General features: G+C 34.9%; 1 protein-coding gene across 3 annotated transcripts; it reads right to left on the bottom strand.

Annotated features, from left to right (window-relative positions):
• Positions 1–1730: 1730 nt before the first annotated feature.
• On the bottom strand, positions 1731–23755 carry LOC136208535 (sister chromatid cohesion protein SCC2). 3 transcript variants are annotated; one of them, XM_065999500.1, is made up of 28 exons: positions 23265–23755; positions 21774–21892; positions 19400–19527; positions 19232–19325; positions 18868–19124; positions 16673–16780; positions 16447–16558; positions 15325–15421; positions 15035–15221; positions 14520–14951; positions 13852–14384; positions 13571–13781; positions 13439–13489; positions 13170–13328; positions 12912–13079; positions 12236–12535; positions 12009–12161; positions 10359–10528; positions 8947–9055; positions 5418–5579; positions 5235–5339; positions 4931–5161; positions 4456–4589; positions 4082–4372; positions 3605–3995; positions 2645–2737; positions 2433–2558; positions 1731–2339 (listed from the first exon to the last, which is right to left on the bottom strand). In XM_065999500.1, the coding sequence occupies exons 1-28, from the start codon at positions 23528–23530 to the stop codon at positions 1968–1970; spliced, it is 5559 nt and encodes a 1852-aa protein (XP_065855572.1). In that variant the 5' UTR covers positions 23531–23755; the 3' UTR covers positions 1731–1967. The 3 variants fall into 3 exon arrangements, with proteins under 3 accessions (XP_065855572.1, XP_065855579.1, XP_065855588.1); XM_065999507.1 differs by having other exon boundaries at positions 21783–21892; XM_065999516.1 differs by having other exon boundaries at positions 19400–19535; positions 21797–21892.
• Positions 23756–24686: the final 931 nt, after the last annotated feature.

The following is a 24686-nucleotide window of genomic DNA, read 5'->3' as shown; positions in this document are numbered from 1 at the left end:
AATAATTGCATTGGGAATAATGGATTCTTGTACAGAGTGTAGAACAATATCGATTCAATGAACGACCCAAGAAATAGCTTTTGCTAGGGTGGTAATTTGTGACACGGTAAGGAATTTATAGAAGTAACTCGACTGATACGATCTGTTTACAGCGATTGTTATTTTTGTATTATATATCTCGGCCAACCTGAATTGTCATTTCTGCCTTCTGCCTTCTTTTATCGATCAGCATCGTATTTTGCACAATTGTCTCCTGCACCTAGAAGTACTTTCCTGGTCAAGGAAAACATTTTTTTCTTTTCTTGTAAATGAGTTTTATTTTTTGGAATTTCTTGACTCGTGTAATTTATGAGGAACAAATTCATAGATAACAAAAATTCATAAGCATATAATAATCGAGTAAATTACATATGTAGTGTATAACATTTGTCTTATTTCACATTTTGATGTACAACTTTGAATTTGGTACACAAAAGTGTATAACCGGTAATTGTGACCGGCCAACGCGTCACGTCAGCAAATAGGGATTTTGTATATGAGTAGTTATTAAAGTAGTTTTTAACCTAAGTTGTGCTAAAATCATTATGGTCGCGATCCAACCATTAGGTCACGAAAAGCTGACGTGATTATCAATATCAACATCTCATACCTCAAATTGATCATTTCTCTTTTCTTCTAAAAAAATAATTAATTGCCACGTGACGAGATGCATCAGACATATGGTGAGAAAACGACGTTTTTCTAGACCAAATTGCCGTATCTGATCGTAATGACAGTTTATTGACACAAATTTGCTATTTTCATGACTTTATTACATCAAAAACTAGATACATAAAAGCATTATTTTAGTAAGGCTTAATACATCATTTGCCCCCTGAAGTTCCAAAAAGTTTGATTGACCCTCTGAACTTTCAAAGTATCCTGATAGCCTCCTGAACTTACATAAAATGTTCAGTTAGCTCCTTGAACTTGCATAAAATGTAATCAATTGATCACTCGGTCGCAAAAAATTAAGTTAAATGTGGAAGATGTATTCCATGCGTCTTACAATGTTATTACATAATTCAAAAATAGATTAAAAAGAAGCTTATTACTTGCGCAACTATAAAACTTGTATTCTCTAATATTAGACCCGCATATCTCGATTTTGGTTGATTTACTTTTTTTAAGATGCGTGAAATACATCTTCCACATTTAATTTAATTTTTTGCGACTGAGTGATCAATTGATTACATTTTATGCAAATTCAAGGAGCTAACTGAACATTTTATGCAAGTTCAGGAGGCTATCATGATACTTTGAAAGTTCAGAGGGTCAATCAAGCTTTTTGAACAAGCTTAAGGGACAAATGACGTATTAAGCCTTTTAGTAACCATAAAATTTTGATTTTAGTTCCGGTTATTTTGAGTTTCACGAGCAAGAGTCATTACAAGTCAAACTAAAGACTTCTATTGTTTTTTTTATATTGAAAGACTGAAAAACCTGAATATTAAACCTCGTATTCAGTTCAGGGAGTAAATTTCTTTACTTTTAAATTTCCCACAAGAAATAAAAGCAATTCCTATGTCAATTGTATCCAATTTTCTCCCCATCAGGAAAAAAAAGGGCAAAGAAAAAATTTGATCATGAGACAATGACAGAAATGGGCAACTCCAAGAAACGAGAGATCACCAAATCAAGTCTTTTTCAATAAATGTAAAATGGCAGAACTGTAGAAAACCCACTGTTGATTAAGAATGCAAAAATCGTAAATTTCATTAACAGAAAAGAATGCAGTCACAAAAATATTAAACAATTACAAAATGGAAACAGCTCCAGAAATTACCCTGCAGGCACACTATATATCCTAGACTCCCTCTTGCTGTCTGTTTCCGTAATTTTTTTTTCTTTTGTCATTCTATCCTATAGATTTCCTTTTCCTCTAAGAAATGTACACGTTAGCCTACCTATTTTTATATTTACAAAAGCTACTGTCGTTGCCTAAGTACTCTAGTTGTGCTACCTCTCCTGACACTACCACCTAGCTTCCGAGCCCCTCCCATGAAGTCATCATCGTCGTCGTCATCATCATCGATGTCATCATCATCGTCGTCATCATCATCATCTGAACTCATATTTGTTTTTCTACGTACACGTACTCTACTGTTGCTACCTTTCCTGGCACTAACACCTACCCTGCGGGCCCCTCCTGTCCGCTCCTCATCATCGTCGTCATCTGCATTCATATTTGTACGTACTGGTACCTGTTTCATCTTTTTGGGAGTAGGTCGTTTCCTCTTTATGTTTGCAGTGTAACTGGTGTAATCAAGAGCATCTTCCTTTAAAGCGACCTTAAAATCCTGTTCAAACCGGCAAGTAATTATGTTCGCAGGACATTCATCAAGTTCATCAACCAAATACCAAACAAAAGAATTATAGCAGTTACATTATACCTGATATCTCTGTAATAAATCTTGATATGTGGATGACATACTAGTGGATGTTTCACTGATGTCAAAGGGAATATTCTGCTTTGAGAAAACCTCTCCTGGTTTGGGGGGTTCATTTGGAGCAAAAGCCTGGTTTTAAGGATCATAACAAGTTAGTTGCAAATGTACATCCAAAACATAGTGACGGAATGTAACAAATCCTGTACAGCTTATACCTGGCAGCGGGCATCATTCAAACTATACACAACTTTTACATGCCGCTTCAGCTTCAAAAGAAGCTGCAATGCAGTTGCAGAAAGACAGTCAACCTGCAGAAGCAACAATGATGTGAGCTAGATAGACAATTAATAGATGCCCTTCTTATGGGTCTAATTATCTTTTATACCTAGGGCTTTAAATGAACAGAGCCGCTCATGAGCGGCTCGGTGATCGGCTCGATAAAATCTCGGCTCGAATCAGCTTGATTTGTAAACGAGCCGCTCGTGAACACGATTTACTGGCTTGGTTCGTAAACGAGCCAAACTTGAGCAGGCCAAAGCTCGGCTCGAAAGCTCGCGAGCAGGCTCAATTAGAACATTTATGAACAAATTTTAGTTTTGTAGAAAACTATATAGTTTTTGTGTTAGTTCCTTCACAAACATAATAAATGAGTAATCGACGAACCATTTGTAAGCATCTTGTTTATTTATTCACGAAGTTTGCTTGTGAGCTTGTTTATATACACAATTAAAAAGTTATTTGTGAGCAAACTTCACAAATATAATTAACAATTTACTCACAAACAATTCATGGTTAGATAATTTTCTTAATGAACCAAGTCCAAAAGAGGATTTTGGGCTCGAAACAAGATCGAAGCTCGGCTCAAGCTCGTTGAGCAAGCCAAAGCTCGGCTCGTTAATTTTATAGCAAGCTCGGCTCGGGCTCGAGCTCGTTAATTTTATAGCGAACCGAGCTTGAACAGGCCAAAGCTCGGCTCGGCTCGGCTCGTTTACAGCCCTATTTATACCAAATGGCCATTAAGAATTAAGTTAAAAGAAAAAGAAAAAAATGGAAAAAGCAACAAACACATAAGAATTCTCTAGACAACACTTTGAACAGGTTTAAAGGAATATTTGTACTAGCCCAACCGCAAACTCTGCAATCTAGTGTAAGAGCATCAGAGCTTCAATATGTACCTGAATTTTCTCTATATCCTCTTTCGAGAGGATGACAGGATCAGCAGAGCTCATTTTATCCATCTGTGGTTCTATAGAGACATTAGAGTTCGCGACCAAATTAGGCTCTTCCTGAATTGTTCCATTTAAATCAAATTGAGCAACTGGCTCTTCCTGAACTATCCCATTTAAATCCATGGTGGCAACCGGTGGAGCTTGCTCTTGATCTAACACTCCATTTTGATGAGGTACCTTCCTGGAATTCCTTTGTGACAAGTGTAATATTAAGCCCTTCATATTTGCTTCAAGTGCTCCTGCTCTAACTTGTATTATCCGATTTATAGAATAAACCAAATAAAGTGGTTCATCAGGCAAAGTAAATGGTAGCATCGCAAGTACTTCTGTGCAGTACCTATAAAATGAATCAACCAACTTTTATAAATATCGAACCAAATTAACATAGTGAAGTCTGGAGCTGGCACTAAAGAGATAACTCACATCAAAAACGCAACCACCGAATCAGTCCAGCTTGGGTTATCAAATTTTCGCACAATCGAAGATATAAATTTGTTTCTAGAAATACGGTTTCCACGAATAAGCTTGTAGATCCGGGAAACTCCAAGCCTTGCTTGAGTGAGAGATCCACCTTCAGGTTTTCCCTTATTTCCAGAAGCTCTAGATTGAGCTTTTTGGTTTAGATTTTCAGCAGAGACCCCACAAACAGATTTCATGAAAATAAATGATAACTGCAGCCCATCACCCAACCGACTTTCGAAAAAAGCAGGATACCTGAAATGAAGTTATTTGTAAAATTGGCATGCTCATACTAGCATCAAGGAATATAAAAATGAATCAAGTTTCAAGAAATATACTTCTCGTTCATGTTCATCAGTAAATGATGAGCCAACTTCGAGTTCACTTCTAAAGGATCTGTTTCAAGTGCTATTAGGTATGGAACGCAAGTTATAGGATGTACCAGACCTTGACGTAGCACTATCTCCACAATCTGCAATACAAATATAACAAGGAAATATTTCTCAAGGCACACGTCTTGAATATTAAGCAATTTGCGGCATGTGATTAAGACCTTCATGTTGTCAAGCCACTAAATAGTTGGACCAAGAAATCTACCCATCTGTTTCAGATGACAGGACGTCAATCTTAAAGATTTCTAACAAAGATTATATATTTTACAAAATTTATTTTATTATAATTTATATTCATGGCTTTGACTATACATATGTCTTAGAACAAGCACGTCACTATATTTTCTTCCCCTTCTATGCAAGTTGTTATGAGGTTAATTGCTTTACAAAGACAGGAATAAAGACACAAAATGAATCTCACCTTGAGTGCAGTCTGGCGAACTTGTTCATTGAAATCTAAGCACCTTCCCAAAATATTATCCCAATACAACTGAACTATACCACCACAGATGTTAGTATCACCTGCACCAGCAGCAACAGGTACACCACGACCCCTTTCTACAGGATGATTTATGTTATCACTAGCTTTATCTGTTTCCATTTCGCTTTCAGCATCAAGAAGATATTCGTACATGTTTTGCAATGATTGAATCTGAAAAGAAAAGCGATAAGTTTACAGTAAAAAGTGGAATCACTGAGCAACAGCCAACAGGTACCCTTATTACCTTAAGACGAACATCAGAACCAGAAGATAAAGTTGCCACTATGATTTTCCGAATGTCCTTCTCCAGCATATATTCAGGCCTAGCAATTAGAACAAAACCTAATGCCTACAACAATGAAGAAACTAGGTGAAGGACACCCTACACTCTAGAGCAAAACAGCCTTCAAAGAAAATGACAGCTTACCTGCAAGGACCGGACTTTTATACCAAAATCCTCCAATTGAAGGTACTTCTTAAACAACGTGAGGTTATTAACAAAGGCAATATTTTTGTCGCTGGAGGTTACCACCAAAGAATTCCCATAACGAATAAGCAGTCCTTGACAAAACAGAGAGCGACACACCAGCTGCAATTTGCAGGGATGGGAAAAGGTTATTAACTAATGCATGCCTGTATGCATGTATTGTTTATTCACTTCAGAAAGGAAAGATAGCCATGCACCAAATAAGCCCACTACACTTAGCAGCAAATGTTAATGAAAAAGAACTTAACAGATATTCATATCTATTCCTATCCTTGTCCAGAACACAGCTGTGAGCTCAACAAGTAACAACTCATTCAACATAACTGAACTAATTAAACTAGATTATAGCTACGTGTGAGTTCGTCTGAGTCCAAAAAAGTCAATCAACACTCCAATCTTGGTCAATCTCATGTTGTTTAAATAAACTTCAGGAAGATGATTGCATTTCATGTCAGGTACACAAATGATCAATAAAAGTCTAAGCCTAGACTTTAAGATAGTTCATAAATATATGATTCATTTGTAGTGACAAGAAAACAGGACAGTGCCTTGTTTCTTGATTGAACGATCCCAAAAAATTTTGTACAATTGGACACTATATACACTTTAAAAAAGGGTGTTTGATAACCTTAATAAGCACCTTAAAATTAATAGATTGTATTAGTTTTAACCAATCTGATAACACCACTTAAAAATTTAAATACAACAACAGCAAAGCCTTAGTCCCGAAATGATTCGGGGTCGGCTAACATGAACCATCATATAAAACCATGAAATCAAGTCGTGTCAGCGACATAAATTCTCTCCCTCCACTCTGTCCTATCCACTAACATATTTTCCTCAATCCCCAATAAACTCATATCACTCCCGATCACCCTCTTCCAAGTTTGCTTAGGTCTTCCCCTACCTCTCACCCCTACAACAATATTTATATTATTATATAAAAAATGATTTATACTCTTCAAATATATTAAAAACATTCATGTCTTTAAATGTTGTACTTTATTTTTATTGTTTATCAAACTCCATTATTCAACAATTTTAGCATTTATAATATTTAACACTTAAAATTCAGCAGTCATTTTTCCAGCACCTAATTTTCAAATTTATCAAACAGCTCCTAAGCAAGCCGAACCAAGTCCACACAATAACCTTCAACTATTCGTATTAGAGGCGCTCATCAGTCTACTGTAGCAAGCATAATCTTCTAAATCTTCAACTCTAGAACCAATAATTCATGTGAGGAAGATGGACAAAATCACCTTAATTCAACTTCCAGAAGTTGAATTAATTCAGTTTCAGTTGCATCCACATGGAAAGCAGCAAATATTAAACATTTATATGAAATTTGTGTTCCATATAACCTTTAAAGCATACATTAATCACACCACTAAGGAATTGTAATATTAACATATGTTAAATTAAATGTTAATAAGCAGATGATGGAAATCTCAAGATTTTCCCTATATAGTGAATCCAGAAGCAACATTCAATATCAGTTGATGATTTACAACTAATGACTAGAGGTGGCGAAAGTACACACGACCCAATTACACGATACGAAACCGACACTTAATTTTAGTGTTTGGGTTTACCTTAGTAGGGAATGTGTCATTTTTGGGTTGAGTTAGGGTTGATATGCTAACCCGAAAACGACACGAAATGACACGAATATTTAAAATTATTGTTATATTCGTTTTTATGTCACAGATAATAAAATTATAATTATTACTTGCAAATATGATTCGAACCTCCTAAATTGCTATAAACACATTACATGATCCCATAACATGATATTAGGGGACTTTTGGATGGTTAGTGTTAACATACTAATCTAAAAATGACATAAAGTTGTCATTAATATATATTCATAACAAAATTACATGTAACCCGAAAACACGATACGAAATCAACACTAACCCAACTGGTTAACATGATTGTAACACGAAAGTTTTTGGGTTGGGTTTGGGTTTACTCTTTTTAACACAAACCCGAAATTGACACGACTCGAACACGATAATTGCCAGGTCTACTAATGACGGTATCTTTGAAGTGCATTCCTGTGTGAGTCTTAATTAACAAACATATATTTTTAATACTTTATCAAAATGAGGTAAATATGCTAAAGGCACGACGGTTATTCATGTAGCCTATCATATTTGTGTCTAGTGGAAAGTTGGCAACAAGAAAATTTATTGGAATAGAGAAGATATTAAAACATTTAACAAAAAATAAATATGTAATAAAAACATCCTCATAATGATAGTTATTAAAGGCGCCAGGAGTCTTGGAGCCTAGGCACAAGGTGCAGGCATGCGTCTGAGCAACGCAAATCGCACTAAAGAAAAGTAATATATAAAATCACAAATAACAACAATTAAATTAACGTTTTTGAAATGCAATCAATTGTCAAATACTAAATCATATCCAATATTCATAATAATAAATTCTAAATCTAAAGGCTAAAGTTCAACCAAATCCTAAAGTTAATCAACTAATAGTCTAATAACTACCTTTTAACAAGAGTGAAGTTTCCATAGTCCATTTCATCACTCATAAGAACTGCTGGTGGTTGGTGTTCTTTGATAATTCAATGGATGTTCTCTCCTTCAAAATCATATGTTGGTATTCAAAATGGCTGTAGTTTTTTCTGCCATTCTTTGAGATATTTGCTGTTTCTTTCCCCTTTTGCTTCTTTCTTTTTATTCTAATTTAATTTTATGAGTATATGATATTGCACCTAGGTGTGAGACTAAGGCAACCACTTTTAACTTAGAACCCCAAAAAAACAGTGAGGCTTATGAACATGTCACAATTATTCAAATTATGTCTATTTAGAGCGAATTGCTATATTTCCTATTCTTATTTAAGGTAGGTTAGAATTGATAGGGTGATTTAAGGTAAGTTAGAATTATTAGGGCCATGAATTTAGGAAGACTAGTATGCTTTCCTTTTCCCATTTTTCCTATTTAAGAGAATTGTACTGTACCAATTCATTATTCAATTGATTAATGAAACCTTTATTTCTTTCTTCTAAATTCTCTCTCTATTCTCTCTTTTCTCTGTTTATCTCAATCTCTCTCTAACCTTCTCTCTTCTTTCTCTATTCTTCTTCTCCTAAGATCTTTTCTGCCCTAATCTTACTGTCAGAAATCCCTAATCCTGACAGAACACCTAGGCGCGCCTCCAGCAAGGCGCTAGGCTCACAAAGGCATGCTCAGGTGGGGCCCCCCGTGAAGAGATCCCTCCCTTTGGCTTCTCAAGCCACATGCCTGGAACCTAGCGCCTTTGATAACTACGGTGATAATTCAATATAATGCCAAGTTGTCCAGACAATTCACTTGTCATCTTCTAGAATCCACATCGATAAAGCACAGGGATATGTCTACATATTGCACCATCACTTCAAAACACTAAAGGAAACAGCTTTTGAGGAAACAGAAAAGACAAAATTTAATGTAGCAACAACCTGCTTGTTATCAGTTGCCAACACCTCCAGACGTTTGAAGAATATCTGAATAAGATACTCGATCACTCCACCGCCCTTTAATGCTACTCTAGTCAAAGAGCAAAGACACCTATAATGACAAACAAGAATATCAGCATAAGGTGAAAGTCAAGAGATAACAATTGTCTTTTAAAAATGACATAAATCACAAGCATTGAAGCATCCACAAATAAATTTATCATGTTGAGAAAGACTTGCAATTGTTTATGATGATAATCTCTTCCCAATATTTGCTACATGACCTAAAAAGTAATGTGTTTATTGGTAAACACCGCCATTAAAAAGAATGGTCTCTAAGATGAGTAGAACACATAGAACTTCACACATAACCACATGGAGAAATTATATATAGAATCACTATCTGGAGCCACAGTAGAACTTCTTATACATTTTCACTATGGAAGTACTACCTCTATCCCAATAACCCCATATCACCAAAAGGTATAAAAGAGTAAAAGAATCACACATTTCATAAAATTGATGATGCGTTATATGACCTTATGGCTATGTTTTTCAGTTCAGTTTTTAGAGGAAAAAAAAATGAACCAAACAAAATATGCATACATATTATATACACACACACATGCACAGACATGTGTGCTTAGGTAATTAACTAATTTTAATATCTTTTGTTATCTAGTTTATTTTAATTAAATTAAAAAAATTGTTTCAATAATAGTTAAGCATTTGGTTTACATTTTTTCTCATCATTTTCCTATATTTTAAACACTTCAAAGAAATTTTATTAAAAAAAAAATCCATCTTGTATATTTGAAAGAGTATGACACCTTGTTTTACAAGTATTTGGTCCAAGAACCCAAACTGAAAACCAAATGATTCAGTTTCAAATTCCCCTATTAATTCAATTTGATCCAGCTTCATTTATTTAGCTAATTCCTTCCTTTTTTTTTTCTGTTACATCTCATTTTTCACCGAACTGACAAAACCACACTCTTACTCTAAAGAAGCCATGGAATTCCCCAACATATATAAGGGCGGCCCGGTGCACTACACGTCCCCGCTGAGCGAGGGTCCGGGGAGGGGTCCCACCACAAGGGTGTACTGGGGGCAAGCCTTCCCCTGCCAATTTATTTGGCAAGAGGCCGCTCCTAAGACTCGAACCTGTGACCTCTTGGTCATACGACAACAACATTTACCGTTGCGCCAAGGCTCGCCCTCCAATTCCCCAACATATATAAATAATTAAATTTCCTCCATTAAGCTAACTCCAAATTCATTTCCTTTGGTTCACCCAGAGAAAATTAGGAAGAAGAAAAAAGGACAGAGTGGACAAGCTAAAGAAATTTGATCTGGTCGTATCACTGGAAAATAAAATACAAAATTAACAAAACAAAGACATAACAAAAACTAACTTGATGCAAGCATGGACAACTGTTAGAAATGAATGCCGAACAATCATTTGTTTCAAATCTTGCCCAAGCTCTTCAGCTACACTTTGAGGCAACTTTCGGATCAAGGGAAGTACGGAGTCAATGATAAAGATTATACTCTCCAGAAATTGTGCAATTGCTCTGTTGTCAACCTGGAAAAAACAAAACCCAATCAACATGAATTACCTTCAAGACCTCAGGCAAATAAGCAGGTATAGACTTGGTTATTCAAATTTCTCTTTTTTTTCTTTTGTGCTTGGTAATAGGAATTTGAGTGGAATATTCTAAAAGTATCCTACCATTACAAATATTATTAAAAAGAAAAAAAGAAAAGAAAAACATCAGGTTGACAGAATGAACTGGTCAGAACATGGCCTCTAAACACACTCTGCTAAAGCCCACAAAGCACGAGCACAAATGCATTTCTACATTCTGCACAGGCACTTAGTGTCAAGCGATTCAAAGTTGTAAACGACTTATGCCAAATATAGTCTATGAATAGAAATTCAAATGGATAATAAACTTCAACTTTTACAATAGAATTGCTGTGAACTTTTACCACTTAGCAATTTTCGCACTGTTACCTCCAAAAATTTCCCAAGTTACAAATCTTTATGGATGGGTATTCAATAGTTTGACAGTTGCTATATTCATCTCCTAGGTCTATAATAGACAACTACACATGCACAATACAAACTCATTATGAAAGCTGCCATCTTAAAATAAGGAAAAAAAAAGGGAAATACCTTCATTTCACTTTGGAATCATAGTTGTTAGAATCGTACGAGTCGCGAGTCGACTTGTACGATTCCATTCGATTCATGAAGAATTCGAATCGTATCTATGGTACGACTCGGAAGCTTCATGAATCGGCCGAGTCACCATTGATTCGGCCGATTCACCGAGTCGCCCGATTCGGTTGATTCAGGCCACCATTTAAAAAAAAAATCAATTTTTAACAACTCAAAAAGGTACAGGCAGAAGAAGATGACTATTCACTTTACAAAAACAAAAAACCATACAAAAGTTATGAAATACAAATAGTTTCAATCGGATGACTTTTCACTTTACAAATTCCAAAACCTTCCTTCTTCTTTTCTATTTATTTGTTATTATCTTCTTCTACTCTCTATTCTTTCTATTTTCTATGTTCTGTCTGTCTCTACTTTCTTTTATAACTTGATATAATTTCTATTTAGATATTAAAGTTGCATTTTTGGACTAATATTTAAAGTTAAATATGGTTAATATTTTATTTTTTATAGCATTTTGAATTTGATCCGAATCTTACGATTCGATTTTATTCACGAGTCCCGATTTGCAAAATGAGATTTCGAGTCACGAGTCGAATCTCGATTTAACAACTATGTTTGGAATATAAAAACTATTAGAAATATCATATTCTCTAAATGTAGGCATATCAAGTGAACAAATATAGTTGAACTCAACACTGCAGTCTCTTCCTAGAAAAAAATGAACATCGAGATATAATTATACCAAACCAGCCTACTGGATTGCAGATAATCAAATACTGCAACAGGGCAAGATATGCAATCATTGTAAGTGGCATTATGAACCTATAACAGTAATACTAGTGGAGTACATATAATGGTAAAGATAACAACTAATAACCTGAGTTTTGAGATATGGTTGTAGAGTGACTATAAACTGGGAAGGGTCAGAAGCTGGTGCACAAAGCATAGCATCCACAACACAAAATGCATGCAGTGCCAAAACATAAGGTAACGTTCGGACCTCAACTTCTGTGCTGTTCATTTCCTCTACCTGAGAATAAATTTCCCAATAAATTTCTCACTACCCAATAAATAAGCATTCCTATAACCAAGTAATAGTCATACCTGCAAAATCCTTTCTAGTAAGCACTTGCACATTAACTCACAGCGCTTACGAACTGAAGCTAGCGAGACAGGATTGATCCCAGCAGCTTTAGCTGATTGTGGGAAAAAATCAAGGGCTAGGTTGCGCTTAATGACAGTGACAAGAGGCTGATGACTAGACATCCTCTTCAACATCTCAACAATTTGCTCAGTCTTCTTAGCCACCTCCAAGGGCACAGAACTACCATTCCCAAGATACTGTGACTGGACACCAGATGGTTCCTCGAACCAGAACTCATAAAATGTCTTGCAGACAATATCCTGGATATAAAACCAGTATAAATGCCAGGAAACACTATCAGGGGAACAAAGAACTTTCATGCAAGCATTTTTACCATGAGTAAAACCAATAAGATTGTAATGATTTAATCGACTAGCCTATAAAAGAAATTTAGTGCAATTTATCACTGTTAAAGTGAGCTCCAACAAAGAATAATTTCACTAACCCACAAGGCTGGGTCAGAGAACATTTTGTTAAGGCCAATTACATAATATGATTACATCATAACATACACAGGCATTAAAAAAAAAAAAACAAACAAACAAACAGCAAACACAAGAAAGAATGAGAAAATAAATAAAGATATTAAAGCGCAGCAACTTATGCACTCGATTTTTTTTTTTTTTTCTAACTTGCCTGAATACTTGACTCATCATCACTAATTCGAGAAATGATTTCAATGCAAGCAGCCGTAACTTCAGTAAAATTAGCATTTGAGATGCACATATCCCGGATAATTTTGATTGCTCGTTTTCGAACACTGACTCCTGTATCCTTTATCCTCTCAGCTACTTTCTCAAAATACTGCATTGAACCAAATTTTTGAGATGGTGAAGGAGATGATTAAATAGTACCAACAATATACCACAATGAGTGAGCACCAATTTGACTAACCTTCAGCCCAACATCAGGATGTGAAGCAATATGCCTTCCAACAAGTTCAAGTGCTGCTTCTCTTACGGATATTGCCGAATCACAAAATCTTCCTTCAACAGCCAATTGCACACGTTTGTCACATAATACCTCTGGATCAGCTTCCACAATAATACTCACCTAAACCCATAGACAAAAGGGAAAAGGAAACATACTATAAAACTAGACAAAATTGCCAATCATCCCACAGTCAAACTCCAATAGATTAACACAAGCAACAAGCCACTCACTGCTCGTAAAGCCTTGGCCCTAATCACAGGAGAGTTCTCCCTCAAACTTGCCTGAATTTAAACCAAAAAATTAGTGTCAGAATCAAAATTGTAAACACCACATAAAAGAAGGAAGTGAAATAAAGTACCAACCAGTAGCATATGAAGAATCTTATCAAACCCTCTAGAGAAAGAACTATTTTGTCCTAATGCTAAAGTAATCTTCTTTGCTGAGTCTCTCATCAACTTTGAGTAGGTAGTCCCAGAATCACGCACAATAATATTTGATTTAAGTCTAGTAAGGTAGTAAACAAGCTTATGTTGAGATTCTGGGTCATCCTTGTACCATAAGCACAGATAAACCCTGCAAAAATGAGTTCTCAGTGTAATAGCTAGGAAACATATAAACAAAGGGTAGAGCTTAAAATACAAACCATCGGACAAAAAGATTCACATCATCAGCAGATACAGAATCTTGGAGGTAATTCAAGAGCAGCTGTTGAACAATTTCAACTTTTGTAATCGGATCAGAGACTTTAGAGTTTTTACCAGATCGAGCACTGTTTTTCTTCCCCTCATCCTTACACTGTGATTTGCAGTAAGATTGCAACACCAGAAGTTGCTTCTTGCAGACACAAACCTGACATTGCCAGCTACGATTTGGAGCTTCATGTTCTCTGACACCCATGCAATCAGGATGAAACAATCTCTGACAACCTTGACACATAAACAGTGTTTTTCCCACACTTCCATCTAAACAAACGCAACATGCATCTTTTGGATAACTCTGATCACAATCATCACTACTAGTTAGTTCCATTAATATCCAAAACTTGTTTGCGTTGCAAATGACAGCATCCTGTTTCAACCTCATTGCAATTGTACCAAGAAGATCAATGGCCATGGAACGAGCAGATACATCCTTGGATTTCAGCCCAGCATTCTGGAGCAGTAAGACACAAAGAACCTGCAACCAACAGTATCTTGGATTTCATCCCAACAAGATCTAACGAAAATGCATGGAAATGCAGTCAAATTTGAATCCAACATCAGATAAAGAAATTACATGATATATTTAAGCCAAGAATCTCATGTATCTTACCTCCAAGATGGGAGCCGATGCAGGATATTCAGGTAAATTCAGAGTTGTTAATAGATCTGTAATAAGATTTTCCATTATTACTTTCAGTTCAGAAGCATCCTGATTCTTTACAGAAGTGAAGCGCTGAAGAACTCTTGTCCAGAAAAGGCAGCATGTCTCTGTCATAGCTTCATGGCATTTGGTGGGATAACTTGCATCCAAAGATATTTCTAGGATGGAATTACCATTCGATGCTTCCCTTAATGCTGCAGGAAGACTTGCACTGCTGTGAACCAACTGAATCAATAAAGCAGTTATCATCTGAATTTGCCTCTGTTCTTCATCAGGCAGATGGTACGCTTTTAAAACTCGCTTTGAAACTGGTAATTTCCACAGAAGCTGAACTATTTCATCTACAATGTATGGACGATGCTGAGTGTACGAATAGAATATCTGTCCACCAACATACTTACGATTCAGACCATGGAAGAATAAGACAACACGTATTCAAGAAGACATGTTATAACAGAACTTACCCCGCCAATTAGACTGATAGCCTTCAATTGCAACAGCTGAATATTATCCACCACAAATGTTGTGAAGCTTGTTTTCACCAACTGTAGTATGCAACTATCTGATAACCTCTCTATCAAAAGCAAATCCATCAGCAAGCCAAGAACAGAGCACAGTTTCTGTAGTATTTTATTCATAGCACCTGAGGCCCTATCAGAAAAGTGGGGAAAAAATAAGCAAAAAATAAGAGATACTTCAAGCACAAGTATACCAAAGCATTCAACGTTCAAGAACCACATATTGATAAACACACTTGTTTAATGTCGATTTCTTTGGTTTCGTGCTCTTTTGACTGCGTCTTCTCTTGCTTGCTGAACCATGCTCAGGCTCAAAGTCATCATCTTCATCACCTGATAATTAAATGTAAAGGATGTAATACTTAATGTCCTGAAGAAAAGATATGCAAGCAAGAAAACAAACAAGTTCATAAAAAAAAATACATTAACAGTTCAGTAGAACACTATTTTTTAAACATCATTATCATTTTCTTTCCCTTATATAGTTATAGATGATGGTTGTTAAAATATAAGTTCACTAGTAAACTTCCAAGTTAGAAACATGCAAATAATTCATATCACATGCAAACTCAATCAAATTAAAGTAAGGAGTAACACAAAGCAGTTTTACCTATTTTGATGTTTTCAAGTTACCATATTGCTTCTCGGTGTTAAGTCATCATGTGTTTTCCAATTTGACATCAATTTCAAGTTTTTGTAATACTGAATTGATTACTTAACTAGTACTCCCTCCGGTCTCTAATAAATGTGAATTGATTACTTAACTAGTACTCCCTCCGGTCTCTAATAAATGTCGTTTTAGGATTATCAATTTGTTCTTTTTCATGACATTTAAAATTATCAATGAACTTTTGACAATTTTTCCTCAAATTTTCCCTTATTTATGGTAGGAGCTTGATGCAAATAATTCTAATTAAAGCATAACATTTAAGAAGAGAGATAATTTTTGCATAGAAAGTAGAGTTTTAGGAGAGAAGTATTGAGGGTAAATTGGTCATTTTAATAGTCTTTTGGTGAAAAACCTTAAACAGCATCTATTAGAGACAGGAGGGAGTATTATTTAAGATTGACCATATTTATATGAGTATTAATTTTGACGAGTGTTCAAAGAAAACTACTTTTGATATCAATGATCAGTATATTTTATTTAATAATGCATTATAACGCTTAAACGAAACCATTTGGTATTCATTTATAATTTTAAATACTTCCATAAAATTTTGCATAATCTTGCACTAAATCCAGGTTCTAAAAGCAGGATCGAAAACCTAGGTATAACTCTTAGCACACATAAGCAAATGAATAGCAATGGAACAAGTAAAAGAGGAAGTTTCAGCTTCTCAAATAATTGATCTGACCTTCTGGTGCACCATTTTCACTTGGCTTGTGCAAAGCACGATATGCTGGATCATAAGCTGACATAACATCCACTATCTGATGCTTAGAGAACTCCAGAATTCTTTCAATGTTCTGACATTTAACCGCCATGATCAATCATCAAGGGGTAGAATCATACAAATTATATGTAGTAATAACTCGTGCAATAGAAAATGAATTACAAGGAAGAGCTAATATAGAACAAACCTCTTCTTTGTATAGTTGTTTTGGCATGTTATTATGAGCCATTACAGCAAGAGCTGCATGAATGGATTCTAAGGCACATAACACCATGGAGACTGCCTCTGATTCTGGCTGCAAGTTTATGGGGAACAAACTCATAACTACATCATACAGCCAGAAAATGAGCATACAATAAAATACGACTGCATCTATTTATTTATTAATTTTGTTGAGGCAAGGAAATTATCACTTGAGATCTTCAATCCCAAAAACCTAATAAGAGTTCTTTATCCATCCACAAAACTTTAGAGGAAAACAACTACACATAGACCCCAGTAATATAATATTTAATCAAAGCCATCTGATGGTGCAAATTGTAGAATTCACTAATTTTAAGATTGATTTCAAAACACTATAGATTTCAAAGATTGAGGTCCATAAAAAGCTAAAATTTCAAAATGAAAACATAAGCTTGCTGCATCTTTCATAGAATTAATCCCACATCTCACTTGTGTTTTTTCAGTTGAATACATTTTCATAAAGTATGCACGGAAATCAACATGAAACACACCACCAATTCAAACAAGAGAACATCACAATGACACATGATATATATGAAACTACAGTTATGCAAAGTAAGAGACTGATAATGCCGAATTAAAACAATATTATAGTGCTTCACAATCAGAGTTCCAAATGAAATGCCAGACATGAAGGGGGGAAAAAGGGGAAAGAAGGATGTTGGAGATGTTTTATAAAACAAAACCACATCAGAAAATATAAACTACTAAATATGGATATATAAGCATGACAAACATCAAGGCCAACTACAAACCATACAATATGGATACACATTACATAAGCACATAGGGTCCGTTTGGTGTGTCATAATGCAATGTAATGTAATCAAAGCCGTAATGTAATCAAAGTTGTAATGTAATGGAATGGAATAGTGATTTCATTACCATGTTTGGTTGACAAATAAAAAAAATTATGAAATGTAAGTACCATTACAATACTTATGTTTGCTTAGCTAAATGTAATCGCAAAATTTTATTTACATAATTAAAATCAACAAAAAAAATGAATTACGTGAAATTAGTATATAGTTTTTCATAGTATTTTTTTTTTACATTTTTCTTGTTTTTTCGTTTTCCATTTTCACCGTTTTTTTCCTATTTTTTCATTTTCTTATTTTTCATTTTTCACATTTTTTTTCGTTTTCAGTTTTTCTAGTTTTTGCGTTTTTGAGAATGATGAGAAGTGAGATTTGACAAATGAGAGATTAGATAGAACTTTAAAGATAGAAATTAGGATTAGTTGCTCGTGACTCGAAATCTCATTTTGTGAATCAAGACTCGTGAATCGTATACGATTCAATTTTAAAATATTATAAAAATAAATAAAATATTAACTATATTTAACTTTAAATATGAGTCTAAAAATGAAATTTTAATATCCAAATAGAAATTATATCAAGTTAAATACTTAAATATATAACCTTTTCATAAAAGTTGAAGAGTCATCTTTCAATTTCATAACTTCAAATGAAGAGTCATAATTATTTGAAACATCTCTGCATTTATTCCTTTTATTTTTTTTATGTTTAACGTACAGGTATAGCACAAATAAATTTCATAACTAGGCATAGAAGATACAGGCTGTTTCATAATGGATCTTTCAAGTTTCAATGCATTACCGTATACAGCACAACATTAATATCATTTATTATTCCACTAAATGGATGTTTCAAAATCCAGTACCTGTACGTTTTCCATTTTCTATTTAATTTTTTTTTTTTTTGCAAGCAGGGCCATGACTCGACCGACTCTGGTGACTCGGCCGAGTCACCAACGATTCGGCCGAGTCATGGCCGATTCAGGAAGGTTTCGAGTCAGACCATAGAGTCGACTCGAAATCCTCCTGAATCGTATCGACTCGTACGAGTCTAATAACTATATTACATGCTTTGGATGTAATGAAAGTTCAAGCCATTTTTTGATGTAATGGAGATTACAATAGTTGTTAAACAAAATTTAATCTATGGATTTCTCATTCCATTACAACAAAATTTTAATATGCACCCAAACATAGTAATGACCCTTCAATGTAATGGGCATTCCATTACAAAGCTCATTACATCTTACCAAACGGGCCCATAGTTGTTAATTAAATAGCATAAACAAGTCAAGACTAAAAGACAAGAAAAAGAAACTCACATGTTCATATTCATCAACAGACAAACCTTCTGCTCCATGTATCTGATGATCCAGAACACGTAAAAGTCTAACAAGAATATCTACAGGAACCATATGCAGAAGCTTTTTTGCACGTATGGACAATATTTCATTTACAAGCATCCTAAGATCAGCAAGAGGGACTGATAACCACTCTGCTTCATCCCGTTCATCACTCACAACTTCAGATTGACCACAGAAGTCCTCTAGCATATCACAGAAGCTTTCGATAGTGGCCTCTGACATATCAACACCTAAGAGTTAGCATACTGAGCGTGCCCACACACCCATATATATAGGAAAGGAGAGGATAAATAGAGAGAGGAACTATAAATACAATGCCAACCTTGAAGCTCAACAGGATCTGGCTGGACCACTGGTGGAATTTCTTCACTGACCTTCTTCTTGACCTTTGGTTTTCTCAAAGATGATGTGATATCCTGCAGTTTTTCCTTCATGTCAAGAGTATAGATGAAAACAAATCATGTATAGTTAAATCCCTAATTCCACTTACATTAGGAATGGAGTTGAACTGGTGATTTTGAGCTCCATCATAATCTTTTTGACCTTGATTTAAAATGGGTATACTAGGCAAATTAGGCTTGCTTTCACTTGTAGTATTTCCCGATATTTGCTTATTACCTGAGAAACTTAAACAAATGCAATAAACCACAAGAACAGCTCACTAGATGTTTAACACCACTGCCCAACAAATTTTTTTTCAAGAAACAAGTACATGTACTTGGTACAGAAAATCCCAAGATATTCCAGCATATCTAAATTATACTTGCAAATTAGAAAATATTTTGACCCATCTCCCTGTGCATACATTTCTGTTTGTATATTTTTTCAGTAATAACCACCACCAAAAATATCAGTACACATCAGCCAGGAGAACACCTTTCTGTGTGATGACCTCAGTTCCAATTTTAATCTATAAGAGCAGGTGTATTACCATAATTCAATTAAAATAAAAGATTAAACAACATTTCCAACAAGAAGATATTTTAAGCAATTAGTAATATCAAATCTCTATTATTTGAATAATCCATCTACAAACAATTTACTACGACCTACATGTTTAGCAACACTTAAGAATCACTAACTACAAGCCGGTCCAAGAGAAACAAGAAAACTCAGATGCCAAACCCGATACAAGATAAATTAGGCCAATTAGCAGGATATCATAGAACTGTAAAATCCAACTCTAATAACTAAAGGAGTACTTCACCTTCCATGGTGTTGAGATCCATCTTTTATGCAAAGAGACAATAAACTTTACTATATAATTGTTTGATAAGATTGAACTCATAGATAGAGGCATAGAACATTACATATTAGATGCATATCAATACCATTTGTCAATTTGCTTGTTCTATATTGGTGTAGTGGCCTAATGAGAAAACATCTTCTCTTTCCCAATACTAGTGACACCTGATTTTTATCCTGACAATAAAAAGTTGCAGCTTGTCTATGCATTAAAATTACCTTCATTTTTTTTCAATTTTGTTCTCATAATTTAGAAATTAGTTGCTTTGTAAAAGCTTCTCATTTTTTAAAAATTCTGACAGGTATGATCATTAGCTAGTAGCATCATATGGATTATATTTTCAAATCATCAAGAAAACAAATTCAAGCTGATATCTTCAAAATTATAAAGTGTTGATAAAATATACTCCCATTGTTCCACAATACATGTCTTTTAAGGTTAATGCACACTAATTAAGAAATGCAATTAATTTTAAGTAAAAGACTTTGTTACCCTTGTATTAATGGCATCCACTAGTAACTTTATCTATTCCCAAGGAAAAAAGTCAACTTAAATAGGGGTATATTTGGTAAAAGTAAATTAATGTGCATAGATTGAAGCAAAATGTCATGTATTGTGGAATAAAAAAAATTCTCTAGAAAGACATCTATTGTGGAACGGAGGGAGTAATATATAACAAGGATTGCATGTTTCTTGTCATTAGGCCTTGTGTAATTGTTCCAACTTTTATCCATCTCCACAGAATAATTGTAACAAAAAACATCTATACTTAAAATCGTATGAGAATCGTAAAATTCCTGTCAGCTATTAATATGAAGTGGACCTTTAACTATTCGCTCGAGCTTTTAGTTCAATTGGTTCCATGACATGGTACAAGTGGTCCATGGTTCGATTCCTGGCAGCCCCATTTGTTGAGTTATTTGCAGGACATGGTAATTTGGACCTGTGTTTGTGCACGCTTCAAGCCCAGTGGGCATTCGCGTGTGGGGGTGTGTCAGCTATTAATATGGAGTGGACCTTTAACTATCAGCTTGAGCTTTTAGCTAAAACGGTTCTATGAGCTCGAGCTTTTAGTTCAATTGGTTCCATGACAATTCCCTTTAAAGTTAGCAACAGCTTGGAACTTTAGCCCATGCACACTCCCTAATCATGTGCTCCAAGACTAAATCCCCCTTTCTAACATGTAGATAATAAATACATACATAACTACATGAACCAAGGAAATATCTTGGCTCACCACAAACCATTACTCTATTTAGTCTCAACCATAAAATGTATTATAGTTGTCCAACAATAAAAAGCACAAAATCAACAAACATGGAGGTTTAACTTCAAGATGTAAAAAGAAAACATTCTCATTTTATCTTTTGCTGGTCAAAATGCAAGAACCCAACCATAGCTGAAATCAAACTACATGTTTTTCACACTGCCAACCAAAATCTTAGGATGAAACATTCAATTACCTCTTGTACGACACACACACACATATTATTATACATATATAAATTCTAATCATGTCACCTTGTTCATTTATGTTGAAAATGAATCACGCATTAGCTAAATTTTAGAGTCAGATTATGTGAGAAGCAAAATAAATTGAAAGAGCAACAGTGTGTACTTTTTTTACCAGGAGCTACATACTCAAATGCTTCAGGATTGCATTGAACAACGCGATCATGAAGTACCAAAGGCTCCACATGTTCATATGGGGTTGGCCTTGTCTCGTCTTTGAGGTTCCTGTAAATAACAACAGATATAAACAAACTGCTGCCACTCAATGCAAACATGATAAGATAGGACAAATTTTTTAGCCATTATTTAGGAGCTTTTGTAGTTTCAAATTGTTCTTCCCAGTTATATATATAATCTGTTAACTTTCCTTTTATCTCTTTTTGCATATCTACTGCAATCACTGCTTGACCAGTGAGTTATCCCTTGGAATCTATAAATTTGGTGGACTAATCACAATATCTATAATTGAGCTTATCAAGAAACAAAGTGCTGTTTCAGTCGGTACAGAATGAGAAGAAGATTTAAAGTCCAAATGAAAAGTCTGACCAGGAGCTACCATTCAAAGCAGGTTTTCAAGAGCACAGTAATTAAAATCGAGGATAAAGCATGGTTATTGGCAATTTGAGGGGAAAAAGGTAGTGGTGGGCGGAGGGAGTCCACCAATGATTGAATTGGGATTATAATTATTTTTTTAACATACATGAATGAAGGTGATGAAAATATGGACATGCCATCAATGCATAATAGAACAAGAATGACGTTGAGTAATGAAAAACGTCAAAGTGTTGATGGAAAATTGCCGAGACATATAACAACGATTGCCGCACCATCATTTGGCATCTCAATGCGTACCGTTCAACGTATATGGAAACAAGCAAAAGATTGTGGTACAAATGTTATGTTCGTATTGGAAGACAAAAACTTGTGGTTGCAAGAGAATATAAATTGATTTTGATCAGATTTGGAGTGTTCGTTTGCATAAAGGAACAACTCTTCGATCTTTGTCTTATTCTATCAATGTAAGCATCATGTTACTGGCAGTTAGTTGCAGAACAGGCTTCTCGATTTCACAGCCTTCTGGAAATCAAGTACTGAATAATAGATCCAGTCCAATTTCAGTTGAAGTGTAACTGTGTAATAAAAATTTGACTTCGAAGTACTAAAATGGAATTACACTTTAATTTAAGCGGAAGGAGTCATTGAGATACGGCCCAAAAAGAAACTACCTAATTTGCTTTTTCTCACTAATTGAACTGCTGAAGTGAACGGCTAACTGAACTTAAATTAATTATACGATTAAATGAAAAATCAGTTGACAAAACATTGACCGGATATTTCCATCATTTAACTAGCTAAAAAATTGACATTGAAAATGAAACTTGCATCAAAATTACGATATGCTACGTTATTTTTAACAGATAGAAGCGACCAAAACACACTTCAGTTCACATTTTCAAACAATTCACTCTCAGCAAGATGCAACTCCGCATTTCCCTTCTGAATTTGACTATCTCCGTGAACTTCGAATCGATTCTAACACTTTAAGCTAATAAAAGACTTCACAGTTGGAAAAAAAAAAATGAGAGCTAGCACTTACAAGTAGGAAACATTCGTTTCTCGAAGCAGATCAGCAATTCTGCCAGACTGAGCAAGAATATCACTTCGATTCAAGGACCGCACTTCTCTCTTAGCTTTACCATTAGCTTCATCGAATAACCGGATGAGTGGATCCGATGCTCCACACAAGACAGGCAGCGAAGGCAACGGCAAGCACGTAGCTACCTCCGAGTAGGTAGTGTTGGACAATCCTATGCCCCGAGGACCGGAGTCAGAGCTCCAGTCGTTAGCAATTGAATTGCTCATCGATTAATTAACCGGTGAGACAAAAGAGTGGCAGAGTAAAAGGATGAATGGAGAGCATAGCAGAGTAGAGTAGAGCTGAAGTAGTAAAAGAGTAAAAATGCGTGAGCGTTAAGGGGTAATTAGAGAATAATTAGGGTTGTCAGAGTTGCAGAGCAGTAATGGAGCCCTAGAAGGAGAGAAATGGGGGAAGCAAATGGCGGGGAAAGCTAATTTTGGGGAATGTTTAGGGGGCAAAGTGGATTTGGTTTTATATGTGCGGAAAAAATGAAGAGACTTAATTTGACTAAATAACGAAAATACCCTTCTGGTTGGTTGACCCCCGTTTTACATTTGTATTCTTTTGCGATCCAATCCTATCTCTTTGCTTGCTTAACGAATAACGGAGAGGTTCCGCTCGCCAACTTCTACTGAAGTTACTGAAATGCCCCTTCTCGTTGCCGTGTGTCTCGCCACTTGCCAGCTTGTCCGAGAAGTTTTTCAGTATTTAAATTTGGATTTCCCTTTTTCTTTTTACTAGGAAAGCAGAGTACCTAGACACTACATTGACCTCCATTACCGTTACCAAAAATAAAAACTATTTCCTGAAATGAAAATCGAAATCAGAATCTAAAATTTATTCGAAATTAAGATTTATGATTAAAATATAAAAATTAAAGGGATAAAAAAAAACATTGGTAATGAAGTTTGAATTTTATTTTTAACCTGTAAAATTAGTCGGTTTTATATGAGTTGTTATAGCTATTTTTTTTAAGGTTATGTCATCGCTAGTCTTAATCATTGTTTGTAATGTGTTTATGATTTGACATTTCCATATTAATTTTATACTTGGAAACTTTTGTAATTAACTTTCGGGAACAGTTTAAATGTCCCTAGTTTATATTCATCAGTATATTTGTCATGGTGTGTAATTTTTTCAACTATAAATCTCATAGCAAGGTATATTCTAGCTTTCATGGCACGTTTGTTTTTGAAAATCACAAAACCAATAACCAGTGGCGGATCTCATATTCAAAGGTATTCTAACTTTCATGGTGCATTTATTTTTGAGAATGACAAAATTTATAATCAGTGGCGCGGATTCAGAAATTTTCGAAAAGGATAATATAAGTAAGAAAAAATACAAGTGATGAAAAAAGAGAAGAGAAGAGATTTTTGT

Source organism: Euphorbia lathyris, chromosome 1 (genome assembly GCF_963576675.1).
Source record: "Euphorbia lathyris chromosome 1, ddEupLath1.1, whole genome shotgun sequence".
In the NCBI taxonomy this organism is placed as follows: Eukaryota; Viridiplantae; Streptophyta; class Magnoliopsida; order Malpighiales; family Euphorbiaceae; genus Euphorbia; species Euphorbia lathyris.
This window is presented reverse-complemented; position numbering and strand designations above follow the sequence as displayed.

Bases quoted from the DNA above. Each gene is read 5' to 3' on its own strand.
- LOC136208535 (XM_065999500.1), bottom strand. From the start codon at position 23,530: ATGAGCAATTCAATTGCTAACGACTGGAGCTCTGACTCCGGTCCTCGG. The intron at 13,080-13,169 runs GTTAGTCAAATT...GGTTCAATGCAG, and splicing joins ATCCTGATGTTGGGCTGAAG to TATTTTGAGAAAGTAGCTGA. The intron at 2,559-2,644 runs GTATAAGCTGTA...CCTTAAAACCAG, and splicing joins TGAATGATGCCCGCTGCCAG to GCTTTTGCTCCAAATGAACC.